Raw genomic sequence first — 26961 nt, forward strand, 5'->3', positions numbered from 1 at the left:
AGAAAGACTGATATAAAAATAAGGCTTCAGTGACCTTCAGAAGAATAGTATTGAGCAATATAACGTATGAGTAATCACAGTCCCAGAAAAATAGGAGGGAGGAGAGAAAATATTTGAAGATACTTGAAGAAATCATGGTCAAAATTTTCTTAATTTGATGGAAAAAAAACATCAACTTAGATACTCAAAAAGCCCAACAAACACCAAAGAGAATAAAGATATACACGAAAATCATATCTAAGTACATTGTAGTCAAACTTCTAAAAAAGAAAGAATTGTGAAAGGAAACAGGGGGGAAAAGACATATTTTATACATATTTTAGACAAAAATACAAATGACAGTTGAATCCTCACTATGAAAACAATAGAGTATCACCTTTAAAATGCTGGGAACAAATCTGTGAATCCTGAATGCTATATTTAATAAAAATATCTTTCAAAAATAAAGATATTTAAAGATAAATGTAAGTTGAGGAAATCTGTTACCAATAGATCTGCAATATGAAAAATGCTAAAGGAAATTAAAGCTGAAGGGAAGTGACACCAGATGGAGACTCAAACATGTGAGAAGAAATGAAGAACACTAGAAATGGCAGATATATGGATAAATATGAAATGTGGCATTTCTTTTCCCCTAAATTTCCTTAAAAGGTATTTGACTGATTAAAGCAAATATAATACCATGGAATTTTATGGTTTATAGTTTACATAGCTATAAAATATATGATTATTATAGCTCAAAGGCTAAGGGAGATGGAATTCTACTATGCTGAAGTTCTTATGTTTTATGTGACGTAGTATAATAGTAGATCTTATTATGCTGTAATAAATTAATGGTATATAATGTGATCTCTAAACCAACAACTAAAACAATAATATAAAAACTTATAGTTAAAAATCCAAAAGAAAAATTCAATTTAAATAATATAAAAATAAAAAGAAGGAAGAAATGGAGGGGTGAGAATGTAAACAATAGGACAAAAATAAAACAAATGGCAAAATGGTAGCCCTACATCCACCAATACCAAAAATGACACTAAATGTAAACAGACCAAACACTTCATTTAAAAGACAGAGATTGTCATACTGGATAACAAAATAAGAACTAAGTACACATTAACTATAAGGAATGCAGTTTAAATATAAAACCATAGATAGGTTAAAAGTAGATGGATCCAAATAAAATGAATACTTGAAAAAATTGACTTCAAGTCTAGAAGCCTTGCTAGAGAAAAGGAGTGCATTACATAATGATAAAATGGTTAATTCACCAGAAGACATAAAAGAGTACATTCTGTGTAATTCCTTTTATATGAAATTTTAAAAGGCAAAATAAATCTATTATAATGAAATTAAATGGTGTTTGCTATGGTAAGTAGGTAGTGCCTGGAAGGGGATAAAAAGGTACTCACTAGAGTGTTGGAAATATTCTATATTTTGATTTATAAGACTCATCAAATTATACACATAATAGCTATGCATTTCACTATAATAAATATTACCTTGATAAAAACTAAAATCAAAGGTGATCCACTGAAATTTAGTCTGATTAGGAATAGTAACAACCTACTATTATAATGAATTATAAAAACTAGTTATTTTTACATAGTATACAGTAAATTTCCTTAACACCCTGTTTTTTTAAAAAAAATGTTTATTTACTGGGGCACTTGGGTGGCTCGGTTAAGTGATCAACTTTGGCTCACAGTCCTGGGTTCAAGTCCCACATCGGGCTCTGTGCTGTCATAACACATAACAACCTGCTTCAGATTCTGTGTCTCCCTCTCTGTCTGCCCCTCCTCCACTCATGCTCTGTCTCTCTCTCTCTCTCAAAAAAAACAAATAAATATTTAAAAATATTTTTAAAAAATAAAAAATAAAATTATTTATTTATTTATTTTGAGAGAGAGTGCAGGAAGGGCAGAGAAAGATGGAGACACAGAATCCCAAGCAGGCTGCACACCATCAATGCAGAGCTGAAGGCAGGGTTCAATATGATGAACTGTGAGATCATAACCTGAGCCAAAATCAAGAGCTGCACACTCAACCACCTGAGCCATGCAGGTGCCCCTTCTTAACACCCTGTTATTTCCGGTTATATTTATTCTGTATTTTTAAAAAGTTATAAAAAGTCATTGTCACTATTTTTGTGCTAAACCCAACATATCAAGATTAGAAGACAGTTGGCTTTTAATTTTCAGTAATATATTCATATATCACATATGTATAGTATATTTTAATATTATTTATTTCAATATATTTAGTTTTTATTCATTTATTAATCATTTACTGTATAATTAATATATTAATCTGCTTAAAAATTATATCGATTATAGATATATGTATATAGAGTAATTAACATATATTTAAAAATCCCACTACCATCAATAATTTAGTATATCTTCATAGAATTAATTTTCATACTCTTTTATTTTCAACCTTCTTGCAATTAAACTGTATATTATATATTTTTAGCTTAGTTTTTATTTTAAGCAGTACTGCAATGGCTGAATAATATAATCATATAATTATATATATTACATAATTACAATATAATATGATCTATTGAATCATATAGAGTTACTAGAATTTATTTAACTGTTTTTCTGTTTTTGGACACCTTGGTTTCTTCCTTGATTTTATATGACAAATAATTTTGAGGTGAAAATTGTCATGCACATAGCATCTTCCATATTTTAGATTGCTTCTTTAGGTTATATTCTTAGACCTGGGATTAATAGGACAAAAGATGTTTGAGTTGGGATGGAGAGTAGGCAAAGAGGTGTATGTGTAGCTGTTGACATGTATTTTTCAATGTCACTAAAAATAAGAATTATAATTCCAGTTATGGCTCTGTCAGCATTGGAAATTATTGTGAATTTTTTTTTACTGTAGTATGTGAAAATAATAACTCATTATGTTAGTTTACATTAGAATTTTAATAATTTAAAGGTTGTATAATCTCTTTTTTAATAGCTGCATTTTTTAGTGAATTGTTTATTCATTCTTTGCTTATTTATTTATGGGAAATAAATGCTTTTTCTTGTTAATTTTTACATGCTTTTAATTTAATAAAGAAATCATATGTTCTGGAAGACTATTTTTCCAGTCTCTAGCTGTGACTTCATAATTTGCTAATTTTATTTGTCTACGGATAGATGCTCTAAATTTCCCTTGAGGTATATTTTATCACTTTTATGTTAGAAAAGGCATCTCCCTTCCAGAATTTTGATTAATATTTTATTACATTTTCTTTTTATTTTTAATATCTAACATATCTTCCATGTAGAATTGATTTTGGCATATGATATTCCAATATATATATAGAATAATCCTTTCTTCCTCTATTGATTTGAAAATCTCTCCTGATCATACATGAAAATCTTCATTTTAACGTTGTCATTTATGGGGCATTTGTTTCCATAGATAGATCTAGTTATCTATTCTAATATTAATACAGAGGTCCACTTTCAAAACTTTAAGTCTGCTGTTTCTGATAATGATTAGGAAGTTAGGACCTTCATCCTTATAAAACTCTAATTTTCTTCATACCTCAATTATTTCAGTATTACATCTAGAGTCTCCCCAGGAATTAAAAGTAGCTCCCTGGTTTCCAGTTTCCAAGTGGTCTATTTGGTAATTATTTACTAAAGGAAATTACCCTCTAACTCTTCCTCCCTTCCTATTTATTTCTCAACTGGACACATCTCTCTTTATTGTTTGAAGCTCAAAGCTTACTCTGACCCATCAAAGGATTCATGGTCTCTCTTAGATTTAGGAAAAGCAACCTTAGTAATTCATTTTTGACTCAAGACTTTAACTTCTGAATGGAGGATCTTTCTTTTCTTTTCTTTTCTTTTCTTTTCTTTTCTTTTCTTCTTTCTTTCTTTCTTTCTTTCTTTCTTTCTTTCTTTCTTTCTTTCTTTCTTTCTTTCTTTCTTTCTTCTTTTTTCTTTCCTAAGCAAATTAAAACTGAAGACATCTTTAATAAAAAGACATCTTTAAAAAATTCCCCTCTGCCAACTCCTAATTCTTCAGTTCTTATCTTCAATGTCATTTGCTAAGGAGAGAACTGGTACACATGTTGTACAGTCTTTTAGCACAGTGCACGTCTCCTTCAGAGTATCCATCACAGTTTAGAATGTCATCTTTATCTGTTTCATAACCTGAGTACTATCTATTTACTCTACCACCACCAATAATAGCTAACATTGAATGTTTACTCTGTGTATGAAATGTGTAGCAAACATTTTTTTATGGATCTTTTCAATTCTTATAGTAACCATCCCAAGTAGGTACTAAAATTATCCCTATTAATATTCTCATTTTTCAGGTGAGCAAACTGAACCACAGAGAAATTAATGAACATCCCTTGAAGTCACATTGCTAGTGTGGTTGACCAGGCTTTGAATCCAGGTAGCCTTACTTTAGACGCTGCATTCTTCACCTCTAGACCAGTGCTGTCCAGCAGAACATCCTGTGATGACAGAAACGTTTTTTATAGGTGCTAATATGACAGCCACTAGCCAAATATAGCTATTGAGCAGTTGAAATGTGGCCACCATGACTGAGAAATTGAAGCTTTAATTTTATTTAATTTTAATTAACTTAAATAGCAACATCTGGCTATGGACAACCATATTGGATGGTACAGCTCTAGACAATAAGGTGCTAAGCAATAATTTCCAGGAACAATTGTGTCTGTTTTGTTTATCATTACAACCCTGGCACCAGCAGAATACCAGCACAATTTGTCTTCATTGACTAAAATATTCAGATAACTCATAGGGTGGGTAGGACAGGGAGATAATAAGTAAAAATGGCGTTCTGAAAACCCCAAATTGTGAAAAGCGCTCACCTCCAATGCAATATCTGGAGCCTGTTTGGCATACATTTTATTTTTAGAATAACATAAAATACACATAATAAAAATTTGTATTTGGGACAGATTTGGTAAAATAGAGCATATTTTTATAACTCATATTTAATGAGGGAAAACGGGAATAGCATCAAATAGTAACTTCTGAGAATCTGCATTTATTTGTCAAAAAATGAAACTAATCTAAAATACATTTCCTGAAATACATTCCTATCATGAGCCCCCAAATCCTACTAGTTGTTTATAAGACAGTAAATGACAAGCTTGTTCATGCTCTTCACTCAGAAAACACTTTCATGTCTTGCTATTTCTGAATGCATTTTTCTTATTGGAAGTATCTGTGTGAGCCATACTTGGTGTGTTTTTCATCCTATTGCCTGGTATATATTTTTGCTGTCACTTCTCGGAACAATAGTCTTAGTTAGATTAAGAAAGTAAAGGGACTCAACTTTAATTGATAATGAAATGTCAGAAAGTATTTCCCTGTTGGTTATTAATGCTAAAGTTTCTAGATATGCACTGCTAAATGTACTCAGATTAAATGTATATTAAAGCACTGCATATACATTAGTCACTTTCAGTAGTAGCAGTAACTTTCAAATTTGCTAATGCACTTTCAAAAACCGCATTAAATGTTCACTCAAAAAGCTTTGCTTGATTGACAAAAATTACACTGATTGAAAGAGACAGAACTTTTGGTTTGAAATAGATAATACTATTTCAAAGCTTAAAGCATTTTATATTTCTTTGTCCTGTTACATCAAGCCACTCTGGTAAGAATTTGTGTCAAGTGAATCTGAATTAAATTGCTCTACTGAAAAAAATTAATGGAATTGTTCATTTTAAAAAGCAGTGTAGTTATAGTTATCTGACTATGCTACGTTGGAAACAATCTGAATCTTTGCTTTCTTACGTTGTTGTTAAGCCTTCAGATTATTTACTTAGTTTTAGTGTTGATTCAAAAATTATGACTATGAAATACAGTGACCACTAAATCAAATATTTTTAGGAACAATAATCAAGTAGAATGCTTTCAACTCTGCTAGTACGTATGAACTCTGTATACTGTCTACATTATCTGTATTTTTGTTCTCATTGAAGTAAAAGGCACATGCTCTATTTTCCGATGAGAATAAGAAGAAAAAATCTTTACAATGATTTTTCTCCAACTGTAGGAATAAAATATAGTAAACAACAGATCTTAAATTTTTTAACCCAATGCAACTGACCACAACGAACCAAGAAATATGCCCATTTTTTCCATATTGATTTTCACTTTGGAAAATGTAATATATTTACTTTGTCGATATATCTCACACACCTCATAAAAGGACCAGATAAAAATCAATAAAATAATATTGTCTTCCATCATGAAAGAAGAAACGTGAAGTTTGTGTTGTAGATTTTTTTTTTTTAAGATGTGTACAGTTAGATACCTTAGGGCAATTTGAGTAGGTTCTTTTTGTTCTGGTGACATAAATAACTGATCATTCTGGTTTTTTTATCACGCACCTCCTTCTCCCTGAATGTGCTTTGAGGATGCACAGGGTGGTTAGCCTGGGCACTAATAAAGCTGAGTGGCCCTCCTCGCACCTCTGTTTGAACAATAAATTGGAAAAATAAAATGCTTCCCATTGGCCAGGTTGAGCACAGTAATATCGAGGAGCCCTGGGTTACAGCTGGCCAAAAGTTCCCTACTTGCATTTAAATTTTTTTTTTAACGTTTATTCATTTTTGAGACAGAGAGAGACAGAACATGAATGGGGGAAGGTCAGAGAACGAGGGAGACACAGAATCTGAAACAGGCTCCAGGCTCTGAGCTGTCAGCACAGAGCCTGACGCGGGGCTCGAACTCACGGACCAAGAGATCATGACCTGAGCCGAAGTCGGATGCCCAACCGACTGAGCCACCCAGGCACCCCTCCCTACTTGCATTTAATAGGCTTTACCTTGCACTGGCAGAGAGTACACTCGGTGCCATGTTTGATCCAAGAGGACCCAGTGAAGCGAACCACATTCATCTCATCCAGGCAAGTTTTGGTGATGTCATTACGAATGGTGTCGGCCTGGCAAGGGTCAGTGACACAACGCCGGCAGCACTCATTCTCTGGGAGGACACTGAATTCACACTCCACCTCTGGGCAAGGCAGAGGCCAACAGTCAACTTCCCCTTGCTGTAAAGAAAGCAGATATGCAAGAGCAAAGGGAGAGGAAGGGAGGACATGGAGGGAGGCAGGGAGAGAGGGAGCACAGCGTTTACTAAATACTCCATTCATCTGATGGATATTTACACTCACACCTTCACAGCCGTGAATCTGGCAGGGAATCGACAAAAGCCCTATCACAGTGCTGAGGTCTATACTGCAACTGGACTTTAAGAGTGCTCAAGGATTAAACAAGAACAACAACGAACAAAAGCAACAGCCCTTTCTCATAAAACAAGCTCCTATCTTTTCCCTGACAAAGAATTATTATTTACTATGGAAGAGGGTTTGCGTATTAGGTGCTTTTTTTCACTTAAAAAATTTTCCCCTCTACCTTCTCATTCATTCCCTTCTGCATAAAGAAAGTTTTGTCCATTTACGAGAAAATAAACTGAAATATGAAGGGAATTTGTCAGGTTTTCTTTGTTCATTTTTATGTTTCTCAGTTTAGGGACTTTGGAGAAAACAACAACAACAACAACCAGGAACTGATTTCAGTCTTCTTTATTCCACATGGGAAAATTGTGTGAATTTGATCTTTTTAAAATGTAGTTCTCACCTGTTTCCTATTTTCTTCATAATTCTGAATCTCATGGTCTTGGAGATGAAAGCAGCCTTCAGGCACAGAAAACTGACCTTGCTCTTTCAATTGATTTTTGGGTTGAAAGTATAAGAAGGAAGCAACAAAAAAAAGCATTGCCTTCAAAATATCCTCACACAAATAGAAAGGAAACTAGCCATGACTTTAAAAGGAGCATCTGTGAAACTTTCTTCTATAAAGATACATAGACCAATTTCCCTTTTCATTTACACTACCAGAAAGAAACAAAAATTTGGTCAAATGAAAAAATACTGGTGTTTTCTTGATCAAGTCTTCATTTTCTTTTTTACCTATTGCTTCCAATAAAGCTTTTATAAACATATACATTCAATTCTAATATTCTAATAAATATTTTTTGCAAATCCATATCATGTATAAAACAGGGTGGCCACCAGAATAACAGTGATGGTAAATATATTTAGAAGGGGGAAAAAAAAGTATGTGCTTGTGTTTTTGTTTCTGTTTTTTGTTTTTTTGTTTTTTGTTTGTTTTTAATTCTGAGCATGACTGATAGAAATGGATTAATAAAAGTTCTATTTGGACAAAACAATGATATTTTTCATGAATGCTGCTAGACCGAGGCTGAATGGGATTGCAGATGCTAGGAGAGTATTTTCTTCTTCCAAGCTCTGGAAAGACATACACGTCATGGCACACCACATGTAGTCTAGGATGTGCCTTCACAGGTCCTGACTGCATGCCTACCATCTTGTCATCCCAAACAGGTTCACTTTTTGTAACTGCCAGCACTATGGCCAGGTCCTGATTATCGGCGGATGCAGGAGGGCAAGATTGTTTCCCTAGTTAGATTCTGGGCCCGAACTTTTCCTCTACTTCCTGTAGCTAAACTCACCAGGCAGCGGCACTGTTGGCAATTCTGGACCCAGGTGTCACCACTGTTGTATAAGGTTTCCCCATTTTGATGGAGGCACTGGCTGCTAAGCCTTGGGTCACATTCAGGGCAGCAAAAAAGATCAACCGTGGGATTCTCACAGTCACAGACCATCCGTCGACACATTACAAATCCATTCTGTATGAGAAGGAAAAAATGAAAGCAGTTCCCCAAAGCCTCCATTTCTCAATATACTAACATCAGTGTAATAGATTTAAAGTTACATTTTGTAGTTATCACACAGAAATTACCCAAGCTGGAGAACTTCCAATTTCGTGGCCAGAAATTTTCCAGAAACGACCAGCATGAAATAACCACTACACAGTCCTTATGTCTATATAAACGTGGGTATGCATACATAAATATACATGTACTTGTTGATTAGTATAGTGATTAGAATATTACCTCAATTTGTTTTGCGTCAGGGCATATATATTTGTATTTAGTAGTCAACAAGCTTTACCTATTGTTAAGTTTATGGGACATATTAGACCTTAAGTTTTGGTACACACTCTTATCAATGTCTTCCATAATAATTGAGCCCTCGGCACATAAAGTTATTTACCTAACTATAATATAAATCTCTATTATCAACAGGGTAACAAAGTAGAACATTCCTCTAAAACTGAAACATAATCCAAATAGATAGTTCTCACTTATAGGCCATAGTATGTCCATTTTGGCCTCATCCATGCATTCATTCAAATATGATATTGTTACTACAGAAGTACTTGCATAGTTAGCAACAAAATTTTACGAACATGTGGATAAACAAACACATTGTGGCATTTCCATATAATGGAATACTATTCAGCAATAAAAAGAAATGGGTTACTGATATATGCAATGAATATAAATGGATGTCAAAAAACATAATACTGAGAGAAAGAGGCCAAAAAAGACTAGTACTACTTACTAGATAGGGCTCTAGAATAAAGAAATCTAACCTACAGTAACCAAAATCAGTGTTTCCTTTGGGCTGAGAGTATGGGACTAACTATGAAAGGACAGAGATAACATTTGAGTGGATGGAAATGTCCTTTTCTACTAAACGTGACAGTGGTTAAGTAGATGCATGAATTTGTTGAAATTCATCAAGCTGTACACTTAAAATATATGCAAACCACATCCTAATAAAATGATTACAATTTTTTTTATTTATACCAACCTGACATGAACAGACAGAGCAACGGTCATTTTCCAACACCCAAATCTGACCATTGTGCTTGATTTTTCCATCATGGATGCAGTCCCCTGTGCAGTTCTTTCCATGAGGACATCGACAATCGTATCCACCGTCCAAGTTAAAGCAAATGGTATCATTGGCACAGCTATGCCTCCCAGTCCCACACTCATCGATATCTACAGCCAAGAAAAGGCAGCAGGCAATGTGCTTAGAATATGCTGGGTTTGAATCAGACAAGTTGTCTCCGAAGTGAAGCATTCAACTGTAAATTAACTTTCATCTTACAGGCATGCATTTCCTATTAAATGCGGACTAAAGCAATGTTAATGATCTAGGGATTTCACAGGAAAGCATCATCATGCTTGATTTCAAACAGCAGATAACCCTGGTTAGATTCTCAACTTTTATATCTCTGTAAATACCATCAGGCTTTATGAAACACTTATATTTTTTGAAAGTAAGATTAGAACTCAATTCATCAAACAAAAATCATTGGCAGATGAAATTCTAAAAGTGCCTGTGAATTTTCATTGGGAAAAATCATCCTCAATGTTAAAATGGTGTTTACCCAAAATCCTTTGTTAGTGGGAGATAAAATGTCATGGGACTTCTGAGGCATTTTATTCAGCTTTAAGCCCTATTCTCACAGCCCTGTCACCCACAGGTAAGCTCCCAGTGTACTGCCCAGGCGTTTTCATGCTGTCCTCACACCTTGCCCCCCACCCACAAAGGGCAAGTGACCATCAGCAATCACCATCTCTCTCACAAATAATCTACCACTTCTTAACTTTTCCATTTCAGATGATTGTTTTGTCTCCTGCCTCACTCAACAGGCAACGGGCCATTCTTCACCTGACCTCACCTATTCCATGGCAATCACAGCCTAAAGCATTTCCATACAGATGAAAAGCAAACATATCTTGACCCCACAGATCAGGTCCGTAAGAAGAGATGTGATTCATTTTATTTATCCCCATAATTTAAAGGTCACAAGCCAAAATACATTTCAGGGATATTGTAGGAGTGGCAGTAAGCAGTTATTTCCTACTTCATCTGTTTCCTCTGAGTAAAGGTCAAGAAAGAAAGAATTAAATCACACCAGAAAAGTGGGTTAGAAAGAAGATGGAATGGATGGCTTTTAACTGGGGGAACTGCACACTGCTTTTCTTAGAAAATGTTAAAGATAGACTTCAGTAGATATCTCTCTTAAATGGTTTGCTTTCAACATTATTAAAGACATGGACAAGTCAAGATTATATTTTAACCATATTTAAATTCTTAAATATTAAGTTCTGTTATATATGCATTCCCCAAAATAAGCTATATATTTCTATTTGCCTTGGTTTTTATTAATTTCCATATAAACAAAATCAATGAACTGAGACAGTGGCTGAAAAGATTGTTATAACTATAGTGAACACATTATTATAGCTTGATTTATCAAGGATAACAATGTTTATAATTATAGAGTGTGATTAAAAGCAGGACTATTAGCTAGAATGAGGATATATTTCACATTTAAAAAAAATCACATTAGTGTGTGTGTATAATTATTATATATAAATATATAATTTTTTCAGATCAGAGAAATTTAACTGATGCTATTTAGAGAAAGAAGAGCAAAAAGTGAAATTTTATACAATTTTATGAAATAGCTCCATATTTGGTCTATTCAGAATAAGTTATATTTGATGACTTACTCATTGTCTCCTATTAAATATTCTTATAATGAGGAATCACAGTAAGCAGGAAAAGCATTAACCATAGTTATTTGGTCTCTTTGACCACAAACTCTGCAAATACTTCTTACTATATAACCCTTTAAATATCCACTATATGAATATCATTCCATTAATGGCAATGATTAGATTTTTAACAATCATTTCATTTTGCTTGACATATAACAACAAAAGCTCTGCTGTCAGGTAATGCATTTGTTTTTAATAAAGGCAGAGACAGTCCTGGGATTTGTTGCAGAAGACAAAGAAGAGGTGTCCATCCACAAAAAAGAACATGTGCTCTGAAATAAAGTACATTCATAATAAAGAAATAGAGCAAAAGGTAACAGCAAAGGTTGATATGTACTTGCCATATCTGAAGAAATGTGTAGGCAGAAAATCATCGTGAACCAATGATTACCTTTCGCTATACAATGGGATTTGAATTAACTTGAACTTACCTTTTTTTTTTTTTTTTCCTGCTTGTTATCTATACTGGGTTCCCCAATGAAGAGACTATTCTTGACTGGTAGTATAGAGTTTTGGAATTGTTAGATATAGTTTTATTATAATGTAAAATTCCTAAAATAAATATACATAAGGCTTGTAAATTCTGCTTTGAAAAACCTACTATAATACATAAAAATTCCAACTTTAAGAATATTAATAACTCCTTTAGTAAGCTATTAAAGAAATCATGTTGTTAAATCAATCTAGTGGTCAAGTCTCTTTCTCATTTCTCACCTGACTTGATCTACCAGCAGCATTTGATACAGTTCATTCCCTCTCCCCAATAAATTTTATTTACTCACTTCCTATCACATTAATAGTTCTTTCTGGATCTTTCTCCTGCCCATATATACATTCTAGTGGCAATTAAACTATGAATAAGATTTGGGTAAGCAAGAGGAAGTCAAGGGCAGTCTAGTAAGAGGTAGTAAGAGTATATTTGAAGGCCCAATGTTTACAGTCAGCAAAATGTGTTAGAGGGAATGAGTTGAATGTCTAGGAGGAACAGAGTAGGTAGACAGAGGCACTCCGGGCCCAAGTAAAGGTCATGTTAAGAAATCTGAAATCCATAAAGACAATAAAACGTCATTTAAGGGAAGTGCCAAAAAAAAAAAAAAGCATAATCAGATATCTATTTTAAAAAGATTCTCTTGGCTTCATTTTGGAAAAGATATTTGAGTGGATTAAAATTACAGCCAGGAGATCAATTAATAGGCTGTTTCTGTAGTCTAGGCAAGCAATGGTTATATAATAAAAGCAAACACTTACATAGTGGTTGGTATGTACCAGATTCTAAGCACTTCCATATAATGATTCATTTAAATTCCTCACAACAACCGGAGGGTACAGTTATTATCCCCATTTTATAGATCAGGAAGTTGAAGCATAGAAATGTTGCATAATTTCCCAAGGTCACTCATCTACTGGGGTACAGAGCCCAGGTGAGAACCCAGGCAGTCAGGCTTCAATTGTGAGCTCTTAAGAACAGTGCTGTACTGACTGCTAGCAGTGTGGAAGTACACAGAAAGAAACACAGAGAATTTTTCAAAGTAGACACAGTAAAGATAAAGGAATTCAGTGATTTGTTAACTTCAAAGATCAGGGAGAGGAAGTGGTCATGAATGATGTTTAGATTTCTGGCTTGGAAAATGTGGCCGATGCTATTAGAGAAAGAAGAGAAAGGCTTCACTGTGGAGTGAAAGTGGGGGGCAGACTGAAGAAAGACATGAGTTAGTTCAGGACATGTTGAATTACACTTTCCTCTGGGCTTCCAAGTAGGGTTGTCTGGTAAGTAGTTGGATATATGGGTCTGGCGTTCAGAAAATAGCACTGGGCCCAAATATGGGTTTGGTTAAGATATATTTTTTTCCTCATTTCCTTTCTCAAAAATAATCCTTCACAGTAAAGTTCAAACTTCTTAGCAAGGCATTTAAAGCTACTTCTTTGGCTTGCATCTCTTTCTCTATCTCGACTTGCCAATAATCACATCATATTTGAAGCCCTAATACAAATGGTAGACACTCGAGCCCTTCTTGTTCCAAACTGGAAATAATTTCTCCTTTTTTTTTCCTCATGGATCTGAATTTATATTTTTCTCAAGTATGTATTATTTTGAACCTTGTAGCTTTCTTCTCTGTTAAGAAACTCAGTACATTCTATCTTGTATGACAGTTGTGGTACGTATTTTATCTCTTCTACAAGCTGAGAGCAGTGACCATACCTCCTTTATATTTCTATGCAGCAGATGTCTGGCAAAGTATCTCAAGGTACTTGTGCATATATTCAGAACTACGTGTTTAGGTGAATTTGATTCATTTCATTTTTGTCCTTTTTCTTGATTTAGCTTAAGAATTTGCAGTATTTAATTTGAACATAATACTCAAAAGAAGCTATCCCATAAACGTTATTTTTTTTGGCCTTACAAGTTCAAAAACCTCACCAAGCTTAAAAATAATCCAGAAATTAAAGCAATCAGGAGAAAAGGGGGCCTGCAAATAAAATATTCTTGTGTGAAAAAAAAATACTGGGCTTTATTCTCAGAGAGAGACATATTTTCAGGTATAGTAGAAATTATGGTAAAGGGAAATGGTAAAGGCACATTATCTGGGGATTAAATATCTACACCTCTGAGATAAATGGATGAGCAAAAAAGCATATAATTTGTATGAATGCAGCTTATAAACATGTATGTTGTAGATTACTCAAATGCAGCCTAAAAAGTGGTGAAGGAGTACACTATTATTTATTCATGTCTTCAAATATATTTATTCATATCTTCAGAGTAATTGTAAACCAACTGCTGTGGCTTTGTCCACTTTGAAGTGCCTTTTTTTTTTCCTCAGCAACAGAAAAATGGCACCTGCTCAGATATAATCACACTCTTAAAATTGTATCCTTCTAAATACTATTATAATTCTACAAATCACTGAAATTACAGTAAATGGATAGTTGTTTAGAAGAAGGATTTTAGTCTTTTTTTATATAACATAGGTTTTTTTTAAAAAAGGAATCCTTCAGAGCATTGTCTTCTAAAAAAGTCATAGATATTTATGATAATTATTATAAATTCTAGTGGAAGATAACAGTAGAGTCATCTTTCCAGAGTCATATTTTTTTAAATAAGATTTTCTACTACTTCTGTGTTTATAGTATTTCCTTGAAAAGTCTTTTTTGCATAGGCATCTTATACAATCCTTTACTTCCCTATTTTCATCTTTCTTATGTGTTATTTTGAGCGGCTAGTTTAATTTTCCTTGTTATTTTCTGAACACTCACGAATGCACTAATTATGTTTTGTCATTTTGTCCTGATCACTACTTTATATATTTAGTTCCACCAGGTGACATATCTATTACATATCCTACTATGTATCTACTTCTAGCACAGGTTATGTTCCTAACATACTTCTGATTAAATATTACCTGCATATCTCACTCATTTTATCCATCTCAACCTTTTACATTAGATAAATCAGTATATTATCAACCATGTGACAAGCATTGTTCTAGGCACTGGTGGCTGACAAGCAAACAAAATCCATGACCCTTAAGGCTTACAGTCCATGGGGAAAGAGATGGATGAAAAATAGTTGCAAACAGAGAGGGAGGGAGGCAAACCACAAGAGACTCCTAAATACAGAGAACAAACAGATGGATTGAGGGGGCGGTGGAGAGGGGAAAATGGGTGATGGGCATTGAGGAGGGCACTTGTTGGGATGAGCACTGGGTGTTGTATGTAAGCAATGAACCATGGGAATCTACCCCAAAAACTAAGAACACACTTTACACACTGTATGTTAGCCAATTTGACAATAAATTATATATATATATATATATATATATATATATATATATATCTTACAGTCTATGGAAGATAATAAGCAGTAAACAAATAATATATATAATTATTTCAGAAGAACTTATAACTTCTGTGAAGAAAAGGGAAGCAAATTAAGTGAAGAGTGTCAGAGAAGGATGCTATTTTAAGTTGGGAGTCCAGGAGAAGCCATTTTGGAAGAAATCTGAATTATATGAAAGAAGAATGCAAAGATCTGGAGAAGCACCTTCCAAAAAAGAAAAAAAGAACAGCACATGAGAAGGGAATCCGTTTGGTACATTTGTGACATAGCAAGAAAGCCAAGAACCCATAACATGTAGACCCTTGTAAGCCACTGTTGGGGTTTGGATTTTACTCTGAAGAGAGATGGAAAGGCTCCAGGCACTGGAACAGAATTGGAGCATGCTCCCACTTCTGACTTTAAGAAATCATTCTGGGTGCTACAGAAAAAAGACTCTAGGGGAGTCCAGGGTGGAAGTAGGGAGACCAGTTTGGAGAAAGCTATAGTAATCCAGACAAAAGATAATGATGGCTTAGACCAACATGGTAACAGTAGACAATGTGAGAAGTGGTCAGATCAGGAATATATTTTGAAAATGGAAATTATGAGACTTGTTGATATGTTGGATATGAAGTATAAAGAAAAGAAAGAAACAATGACTCCAAGATGTTGGTCTGGGTCTGTGGTTTAGGGGCCTGTAAGAATTAGAGAGTATATTAAAGAGTTGTATTTTAGTCAGTAATCCTGAGTTGTCCTTAAGAAATCCAAGTTAGATACCGAGTAGGTAACAATATATATGAATCTGCAACTAATGTGGTTGATTCAGTTTCAGAATGGATAGAGAAGATTGCCAAGTGCCCCGTGATACTGGAACATGTAGTCTTCTGGAGAGGTAAAGGAGAGACCCATAGGGTAAGAGAAAGACAGGAGGGGCACCTGGGTGGCTCAGTCAGTTGAGCATCTGACTTCAGCTCAGGTCATGATCTCAGTTTCGTGAGTTGGAGACCCACATCGGGCTCTCTGCTGTGAGCAGCATGGAGCCCACTTTGGATCCTTTGTCCCCCCCTTTCTCTGCCCCTCCCCTGCTTTCACTCTCTCTTGCAAAAATAAATAAAATATTAAAAATTAGAGAAAGACAGGAAAGAGTGGTGTCCTCAAAGCCAAGTGAAGAAAATTGTTTTGAGAGGAAGAAATGATCAACTGGTTCAAATGCTTGAGCTGTCGAGCAAAGAGACGTTAACTGAGCAGCAGATTTGGCAATGTGGAAAAGGTCAATAATCTTGAAAGGAAAGCATTCAGTGGGGGTAGTGGGATTAAAGTATTGTTGGAAGCAAGAGAACGGAGACAAGAAATATAAAAGATTCTTTCAGAATTTTCCTCTAAAAGGGAGCAGAAAAATGCGGGAAATGTTTGGAGGATCAGGTGATATCGGGAAGTTACTTTTTGTTTGTTTTTATTTCATTTTTAAAAGATGGCTGCTTCTCCAGGCTGTTTGTGTGCTGATGAGAATGATGGGAGAGAAAAAAGAGTATTTATCATATGGAAGAGAAAGTGGGGAGTACAAAGGCGAAAACCTCAAGCAGGCGAGAAAAGATGATAGGTAAGGTACTATGGAGGGAGAAATGAAACTTAATTCAGTGAAACAGGAGGGAGGGAGGGAAAGCAGCAAATAAAGATATAAATACGAGTTGTCTAGTGTAACTCCTGGTGCAGAAATGAAGTTCTGCTTTCTTGGTTAAATAAGAAGCAGGGCCATCAACAGAGAATGATGAGAAAGGTAGTGGTACCGGAGATTTGAGATGACAGAAGGTGTGAAATGGTGGTATTAGAGAGCTGCAGGGGAAAGTAACCAAGGAAATAAAATAGGAATCTTTGGCAAAGCTGATGGCCTTTGTAGCAGGTAGCCTATAGGACAGTCCCCTGTGATTCTTACCATTTAATATTCACGCTCTTGCATCTTCTCCCCTTGAATGTGGGCTGGCTACACCTACTGACTCACTTCTAACAAACACAGAAGCAATGAAATGACACATCTGAGACTGAGTTATAGAAAGATCATGGGCACTTGCTTATTCGAGGGGAAGCCAGCTCCCATGTCTTGAGGCAGCCCCGTAGAGTGGTTCATGTGTTAAGGAAACCAGGCCAGTCAAGAACCACATGAGCGATCTTGGAAACAGGGTGTGGCTCCCCCCATTCTCACCCCAGACAATTCTGCAAGGTGAAACACATCACTGACCAAGAACTCATGCAACCTCATGAGAAACCATGAACCAGAGGCATCTAGGTAAGCTGTGCACAGATTCCTCACCCATACAAACTGTGACATAATTTTGGTTGTTTTCAGCTGCTACGTTTTGGGTGTAATTTGTTATACATCAATAGATAACTAATACAGCCCTCTTGAGATTTGCAGTCAAAAATTTAAAAGATAGTGAGGGAGCGCCATTGCAAATGTAAAGTGAGATAGTGGGCAGAGGTATGTGTTTTTGCTGTTCACATTCTGATGCACAGAAAAGGGTGTGTGAGGATACCAGGCAAAAGTAAACACAGGTTACCCCTAGAGAAGTGGAAAGGATGGGGGAAGGGGAGAGATGAAATTAAGATGCATTTTCAGCTTTAATCTAAGTACTTGTGTATGATTTGAACGATTTATAATCGGCTTATATTCATTCTACATGTGCGTAACTTAAAGCAAAAGACAATCTTAACAAAAAGGTAGAGTTTTTAAACAAAAACAGTAGACTTGCCCACGATAAACTGCAGAATACAGGCAAAGTAGTTTATCAGGGAAGTACAAAATCACACTGCTTGATCTGCCTCCTGGAATTCTCTACAGGGCTGGAACTGTTCACTCTGGGACAATCACAAGTGCAAGGCAAAGCCCTCAGCCCACAGTTAGGTGGTTATTTGCAAATGCCAGGTTTTAGCCCCTGGCAAGGCAACAGCATCCCCACTCTATGCGAAAAATCCAGAGACCCCTCTGCTGAAGGTCCAGAGCTCTGGAGCTGCCAGCAAAGTGCAAAGCACACTGAAAACATCTGTCATCCAAGTCAGCTTCACTTTTCTCTGTGTGAAAACCCTTTGAGGTCCAAGAATAAAAGACATCTTATCATTTAAGTGTCAAGTACCGTTAAGTTAGATTCTCCAAGGCTTTCACTGACCGTGTCACTTTAGTCACATTATTCTCGTAGGCTGTTACTCTATGAAGGTGTAAATACAAATGGAGAAAATAATAACTTCTTGTGGTTTGCTGTGTTTTCCATTCCTGTGCCAAACTTCTGATGGCCAATCCTTCTGGTGTGGGTGGTTTCCCTGGCAATTGCTCACTGGGCTTTGTATATTCTGCCTGCTTTTGAAAAATCATGCCCTTCAATAGAGAGTATAGAGGAACAGAGTTGTCAATTCACTGAAAATAGTTCAAAATTAATGGTAAATAACTGAATATAATCTGATTGAATTTTTCACTCCTATTAGATTGAAATCTTCTTTGAAGCAGGGGTAATAACTTCTATGTCTAACATTCAACATTCAGTAAATATCTCTTACTTTGCCAGCCAAGTGGTATGTTAGGAATAGTCCAGAGTAGTGTGTATTGTGAATATTATCCTTGGCATTATCATATCCACAGCATTATCATATTACCTCTACCTCTATTTTCCTTTTATCTTGCTTTCCTCATCTATTTTTTTTTCTAGCTCTTTTTGGGTCAGATTTATGCATGCTGCCATTTAAAATTTTCATCTGATACTATTTTATTCATCTTAAAAACACCCTTCAACAGTTACAAGTATCCATAGAAAACTGGCTTAGTGTCACAAATTTAACATATCTAAAAATCAATTAATTATCATAATTAGTAAGTGAAGGTTAGATTTTAACATGGTTCCAATTGTTGTATAAACACACAGCAAAAGCCACCAATAACTTCAACATGAATTTTTTAAATTTTTATTACTTTTTGGGGGGGGGGGAAAGGAACGAGACACAGAATCTGAAGCAGGCTCTAGGCTCTGAGCTGACAGCACAGAGCCTGACATGGGGCCCAAACTCATAAACTGTGAGATCATGACCTGAGACAAAGTCAGATGCTTAACTGACTGAGCCACCCAGGCACCCCAATAACTTCAACATTAGATCAATGTCTACTATTTACATCTTACTGTATATTCCCCAAGTTCAAAAGGTGTTCTTATAAACTCCGGTTCTCCTTGTACTGACCTTCGCAAGATTCTCCACTTGGTGAAAACATCCCATTGTCATGGTAGCCATCTCTGCACTCACAGTGGTACCATCCAGGCAGGTTAATGCAGTTAGCACGACTGTCACACTGAACAAAGCCATCAGAGCACTCATCAATATCTGTTTGGCAAAGAAAACAAAAATGGGATGTTACACAATTGCTGCTTTTCTCTGCCCCAAACTAAAATATTCTGCTAGATAGCTACTAAATTTTTTAGTGCCAGCAACTCCTTAAAACTGGGAAAACATAAACTCAAAAAAGTCTACTTGGTTGTTGAAGGCTATATAGAAAGAATGTAGCGGTATTAGTCATAGGAGAAATATCTAGATGGCTTCTCTGTTGTGGAAGGCCTCCAACTGCAAATAATGACAAGAAACCATGTATGACAATCTTTAGTGCTGCTCACCATAGAATTCTAGCTCTTCTTCTGGACACAAGCTAGGATTGCCATGTGAATGCAGGAAGCCAATTAGGAAGTGGCATGTGTCACTTCTAGGCAGAGCATTCAAGACACACATGTCCCCTTCCCCATCACAATGTCCAGCAATTTCCAGGGGCTCTAAAGATCAGCCTGAGTTCCTAAGTGAGGATGATGTGGGGCACATTCCTCCTCTTCTTGGGATGGACATAGAATATGAACAGAAAAACAACCTTTTTGCTGAGATTTTAGGATCTTTATTACTATAGGTACAACCTACCCACACCTGACTAAAATCTCATTCATCTCCAACATATAGCAATGGCACTCACACAGCAACATGCTCCATATTTCCAAGAATATATACCATTTATGCTACTTTTTAATGGGTTTCACATGTTATCCCAGTCAACCCTCAAAAAAAAAATCTTGCCAGGTAGATAGCATATTGAACATATGGGGAAAAAAAAAACAAGGCAAAAGGAAATCATGGGATTTAAACAAAGTCACCTAAATTTTCATGTTTGCCTGACTTTCATGTGTGTGTTCCTTCATCTAAACAGACACAGGCTGAGATTGGCCAAAGTGTCTAAAAACAAAGAGATCTATGTATCTTGAGTCTCATATATTCTCCTCCAGAGGCTTATTACTACTCCCAAATAGTGTGAGCCTTTTATTCTCCTTGTTCAGACTGTTGAATGATGAGAACATCCAATGCCAATCCAAATCTCTTCCTTTGCTCATAGAGGAGCTGTCTTACAGAGTGCCCCCTGCTCATAAAACTCCTGGTTTTCTGGGTACTTTGACTCAGACACTGGTAAATGATTAGATAGCACAGCATTATCACAGCTGTAGTGTGATGATGAACATATGAACCCAACTTCCATCTTGATAGCCCTATGCCATCCCTGGAGATTCCACTCACCAAGGTAGGACAGCCCTTTCTTTTACACTTCCCACGCCTGCATTATAGTCCCTGCTATAGTGACCAGACATGATGGTGTCCTTCGTGTTGAAGGGAAGACCTGCTGCTTTTTAGAGTCTTTTCCCTCAAATCCGTCCACTTCAGCTCAACAGAATCTACTTCCTTCCTACTTCAGTCTCATTTAACTCCAAATTCTTGGAAGCATATATTCCTTTCATTTTCTTGTTAAATTTCTCTCTGTCTATGTTCAATTTTGAAAGAGACAATTTTTTTGAATAAATGAATAAATAAGTCTTTTTTTTTTTAAAGAAATATATGCCCAGAGTCCCTTCCCTAAAACAAGGTGCAAACCGTTCTTTCAGATTAGGTAATAGGCAAAAAATATATATGTTTTATATCACTGTAAAACTTCAACATTATTTCTGAACTAAAAATGGTTTTGCCTCCATAGTTCTTCTTCCAAAGAGTTAGTTCCGACTGTCAGTAATTCCTACTGTCAAAATAATTGTTAGTGGTCAAATAAGCTAACCACTGACTTCCTGACAGATAGCTGATGTGGATTGCTTCCATTTACTTAGGCCTCTTAGGTTTTGTGAAACAGCCTATTTGTATTTCAGGAGCCTCCTTAACTGATGAATCTCTGATTATCAATGGGGCTAAAATGCTATGCTCATTTCAGCTTTGTACAGTCTTTTCTTCTAACCCAAATGATGCAGAAAATTGATTATGTCATTTCTTAAGTGCATGGACAAAAGAAACCAGGTTGGGATTTCAGCTTTAGAAGTGAGTGTATTGGAAGAAAGGCCATGAGGGGATATTACAGAGTATCTCTGCTATTTTAGAAGAATCTGGTCATTAGTATTGGTGATTTGCAAGTAACTATTAATGGAGCAGAGCCTTCTCTACTGAAACAATTTTCACATGTACAGTTAGCCTTGAATTTAGTTCTATTTTGTTGCTGAACAAGGTTGCAGGGTTAGCTCAGATCTCCTGACAAAGATATGTATTTCAAGTTTTACTTCTCCCTTACTTTCTCTCCTCACTCTTCCCAATCATTAGAGCTGCTCCTTACTGTCTTATGCCCGCTTCTCTTTCTCACATTGCAGTACCCTTCCGTGAGCTAGAAACATGCTCACTGAAGTTTAATAGGAATGCTACGCATTTATTACCTACTGTTCTCAAGACTGGGGATACAAACATATGCGGGGCAAAATGTATTTTCATTTACTGCTTGAGTTTTATTATTTAATTCTTACTACCAAGCAGTATTTTAGAGAATTAATATGCAAAGACATGACCACTCATTAATTTGCCATTCAATATTTATTAAATGCCTATTTTGTGCCAAGTACTAAATACTGGTAAAACAAGGATGGACAAACCAGAAGTAATTTCTGCCCTGAGTTTAATATACACCTAAATTGTGTTTTAAGAGAATTAAATGTCTAAAAATCTGAAATGACAATCATACAGGACAGTGTCTCCCAACATGCTGCTCACTCTACTAACATGTCACCAGTGGCATGTTATTTAGGTGATAATATATTTTAATGACTACACATTTATATTTCTGAATTATTTCCACTTATAGAAAGTGATACTAATAGTACAGTAGTGACATTAGACTCAAATTTAAAAATTAAGAAATATTACAGAAACAGTATTCAGTAAACATTAAAATAAACATTCTATGAACATAACAAAAATTATGAAGCTGGTACGCAAATGACTGAAGTTTAGAAAACACCAAAATATAGTATGAAGCAATTATTCACATTTCAGAAGAATTTTCTGAGTAACTCCTCAGGCAGTAAAATGCCTTAATTCATTTAAACTATAACTCAATTTATAAAATATATAAGATGCATATGTCATGATGCCTCAAATTATATACTCGCTCTGATTTAGGATAGTGAAGAAAAACTAGCCAGATAATATATATTACTTCATTTTATACTTTCATGTTCCTGCTAATTTTGATTTGTGCATGCAAATGTTTCTACTTTGGTGAAAGTCAGTAGAAAAGGAAAGTATGCTTGAATCACCAAAGTATTCACTTTCCACCAGAAGGTATGTGTGTTTGGCTCGTGGCTCTAATTAAAGCCACAGCTAAAACAAACAGCCTTATCTGTGAGCTATTTGATGTGTGTATGTAAACATGCAGTAAGTGAAGAGTTGTAATCTGATCCACAATTTAAGATGTATATTTTATCTGTACATGAATTTGAATATTACTATGAGTTATAAAAATCACATACATATTGTGTGCATTTTCAAACATGCACATATTGTGCTTTCCCTGTTGTGTAATACCAGAAAACAATAAAAAAAACTTTCAAAGAATTCATTTCTTGGCTATTTTCTTTTGGTCACTACACTACACATTATCCAATTGAGTTAGATATACAGAGAACAGTAAATGTAGGAAAGGAAAATGCTATATTATTTCATTCCACATAAGAACCACCAAGCTGGAACAAATTACTTTCTAAAGTGAATAAAAGTATTCAAAAAGATTAGTACAGGACATATAAGCTGATGTGATTTGGTCTTGATTATAAGGACCTTAATTCTGTACTCTGTAGGTACATTATATAGAAAACTGAAAATACATTTTATGAAAAACTATGATTTCATTACATATTTTATCTTAGAAAGAACTAGTTCTCAGTTCCCTAGAGACAATTAAAACTTTCTCAGTAGCAACATTTAGAACAGTCAGCTAGTGATGATATTAAAATGCTTTCCCAGAGTACAGAGATTCCAAACTCCAAATAATATTTAGCCATCTAACAACAGTCATGAATAGTAGTCATACTCCAGAGATCAAAATCGACTTAGATAATAAAAGTGGAAGGCACTGTTGAGGATAGACTTTCTAGAAAGCACATATGTTTTGAAGCAATCATTAAAAACAAACCAACAAGCAGAAAAACAAGGAATAAAAATATGTGGAAAAAAAACCTCACACACATCAGTGTCTTGCTTTCCTTGTCTCCATCAGATATGATGACACAAGAATGGATGTCTTCTACAATGTGACACAGACCACTGGTTTCAACTGAAAATGGCTTTTGCCATCAGCATTTAAAGGGTCACTTTAGGGGTACCTGAGTGGCTCAGTCCATTGAGTCCAACTTAGGCTCGGGTCATGATCTCGCAGTACGTGAATTCAAGCCCAGCGACGGGCTCTGCGCTGACAGCTCAGAGCCTGGAGCCTGCTTTGGATTCTGTGTCTCCCTCTCTTTCTGCCCCTCCCCTGCTCACATTCTGTCTCTCTCTCTTTCAAAAATAAATAAACATTAAAAAAATAAAGGGTCACTCTAGACAATGAAATTATTTCCATGTAAAATTAAATATAGTTATAAAATGATACATTATAAAATGAGACACTTGAGTGATAACTTCTTCTCATACACAGTAAAAGTTATTTCTATCATACAACATAACTAAGAGTAAAAATGTGCAAATGTCTAGAATCACCCATACCTAAAATAGACCCTAATCATTAGTTTAAGATCCTTTTTATGCTAAGAGAAAACTGATTAGTTGTTACTTTATACAAAAGAAGAGAAAATCCAGTTCTTTTTAAAAATTAGCACACTATTTTTAATGCCAAAGTCAAATAATGAGAGTACTATCTTTCATACTCTTTATCATTAATAAAAACCTGACATCATTTCTCATAAAAATAGTACTTGTACTATTTATATCACTGTCGTATGCACTGGTAGTTAAATTATATTGATAAACAACAGGCAATTAAACATTCTGAAAACAATTAATCAACTCTTGATTAGCCACATGTGGATTATTTGTTTTCTAGATTATCTGCAGCATTTTTTGAATCACAAGGTCATTTCCCTGTCTTTTGTTGAGCTTCTGGGAAGTCTATTTTTAAATATTTAGATGTGAGTTTTCAAGGAATGCAAACTCATTTGAGCATTGTATTACTTTTAATAACTACACTAGATTTGGATATAAAATGTTGTCCAAAAATTTAATAAGAATTAATTTTATACTATTTTCTTTTTGAAAATAAAATAGGACAACATATGTAAGTAAACTTTGAAAATCATAAAAATCTCTTCATAAGCTGGCTGATAACATTGCAGATTTAGTGAAAATAATTTTCATTACTTTATAGTTCATAATTGGGAAGTTAATGACTGCTCTTTAAAAAACATAATATAGAGCGCCTGGGTGGCTCAGTTGGTTGAGCGTCTGACTTCGGCTCAGGTCATGATCTCACAGTTCGTGGGTTCGAGCCCCGTGTCAGGCTCTGTGCTGACAGTTCAGAGCCTGGAGCCTGCTTCAGATTCTGTGTCTCCCTCTCTCTCTGCCCCTCCCCTACTCATGCACATTCTCTCTTTCTCAAAAAATAAATAAATAAACTTAAAGAAATTAATTTCAGGGGCGCCTGGGTGGCTCAGTCGGTTAAGCGGCCAACTTCGGCTCAGGTCACGATCTCGCGGTCCGTGACTTTGAGCCCCGCGTCGGGCTCTGTGCTGACAGCCAGAGCCTGGAGCCTGTTTCAGATTCTGTGTCTCCCTCTCTCTGACCCTCCCCTGTTCATGCTCTGTCTCTCTCCGTCTCAAAAATAAATAAAAACATTAAAAAAAATTTTTTTTTAATAAAAAAAGAATTAATTTCCTTTGGGAAAGCCTTCCTTGACTCCAAAGGCTATGTTTGATCTCCTAGTGCTCATTGTTTTTTTGTACTTTCTCCCTTGTGTTCCTTGTGTTTTGCCTTAATAGTAACTGTCATGAGGTTTTTTTGGGGGGGTGGGTGGGGTGTCTAAACTTGCAAATATTACACTGACTTAATTAGAGTAACTTCAATTCTAGAGAAAGCCCTCTCTTTCCCCCCCACTTTTAAAAACTATCTTGATTCTTTGAGCTTTTTGTCTATCACTTTGTGAGTTTCTCACCCAAAACCAAACCAAAACAATAAATGGGGGAGGGGAAAGTCTACTTTGATTCTATAGATATGAAATCTTTACATTATTGCATCTTGCAATCCAGACACATGATATATTTCCTCTTTCTCTAATACTTTTTATTAGTTTTTATACTCTTTGTAGTTTTCTGAAAGGATGTCTTATGCAATTTTGCCAGGATTTATTCCTAAATATACATTTTTACCTTCTTTTTTAAAAAAACAACTTTTTTCCCCAATTTTACCAAGGTATAATGGACAAATAAAATTATAAGATATTTAAAGTGTACAACATGATGGATATGTGTGTGTATATATATATATATATGTATATATATATGTATATATATGTACATATATATATGTGTATATATATATGTGTATGTATATATACATATATTATGAAAGGATTTCTCCCATTCACTTAATTAACACTACCATTACCTCATATATCTTTTTTTTTTTTTGGTGTAAACATTTAAGTTCTATTCCTTTAGCAAATTTCAATTATAGTTTTATAGTGTTATCAACTATAGTTACTGTGTTATACATTATCTTCAGACTTAAAAACCAAATTTGCTGAGGTAAAATTTGTATACAAAAGCATTACCACCAATTTCATGAGTTGTTACACATTACCACTACCATAATTATAAGATATAAAACACTTCCTTTACCCCCAAAAGTTCTTCTATATCAACAATACTTGAAAATAATAATTTGTGTATTTTCTCGTGTGTCGGTTGGCCTTCTGGATGTCTTCTTTGGAGAAGTGTCTATTCATGTCTTTTGCCCATTTCTTCACTAGGTTATTTGTTTTTTCGGTGTTGAGTTTGATAAGTTCTTTATAGATTTTGGATACCAATCCTTTATCTGATATGTTGTTTGCAAATATCTTCTCCCATTCTGTCAGTTGCCTTTTAGTTTTGCTGATTGTTTCCTTCACTGTGCAGAAGCTTTTCATTTTGATGAGGTCCCAGTAGTTCATTTTTGCTTTTGTTTCCCTTGCCTCTGGAGACGTGCTAAGTAAGAAGTTGCTGCTGCCAAGATCAAAGAGGTTTCTGCCTGCTTTCTCCTTGAGAATTCTGATGGCTTCCTGTTTTACATTTAGGT

The 26961-nt window shown here is 35.2% G+C and overlaps 1 protein-coding gene across 3 annotated transcripts in view; it reads right to left on the reverse strand.

Annotated features, from left to right (window-relative positions):
• NELL2 (neural EGFL like 2) overlaps positions 1-26961 on the reverse strand; it is a 383690-nt gene that overhangs the window by 3837 nt on the left and 352892 nt on the right. For all 3 annotated transcript variants that reach the window (XM_053226146.1, XM_027035944.2, XM_053226147.1), the window contains 4 exons: positions 19546-19686; positions 9745-9938; positions 8538-8714; positions 6829-7053 (listed from right to left, as the gene is read on the reverse strand). In XM_053226146.1, the coding sequence (XP_053082121.1) occupies positions 6829-7053; positions 8538-8714; positions 9745-9938; positions 19546-19686 (737 nt within the window). The remainder of the gene's footprint in view (positions 1-6828; positions 7054-8537; positions 8715-9744; positions 9939-19545; positions 19687-26961) is intronic.

The sequence above is a fragment of the Acinonyx jubatus genome, chromosome B4, assembly GCF_027475565.1.
Source record: "Acinonyx jubatus isolate Ajub_Pintada_27869175 chromosome B4, VMU_Ajub_asm_v1.0, whole genome shotgun sequence".
NCBI lineage: Eukaryota > Metazoa > Chordata > Mammalia > Carnivora > Felidae > Acinonyx > Acinonyx jubatus.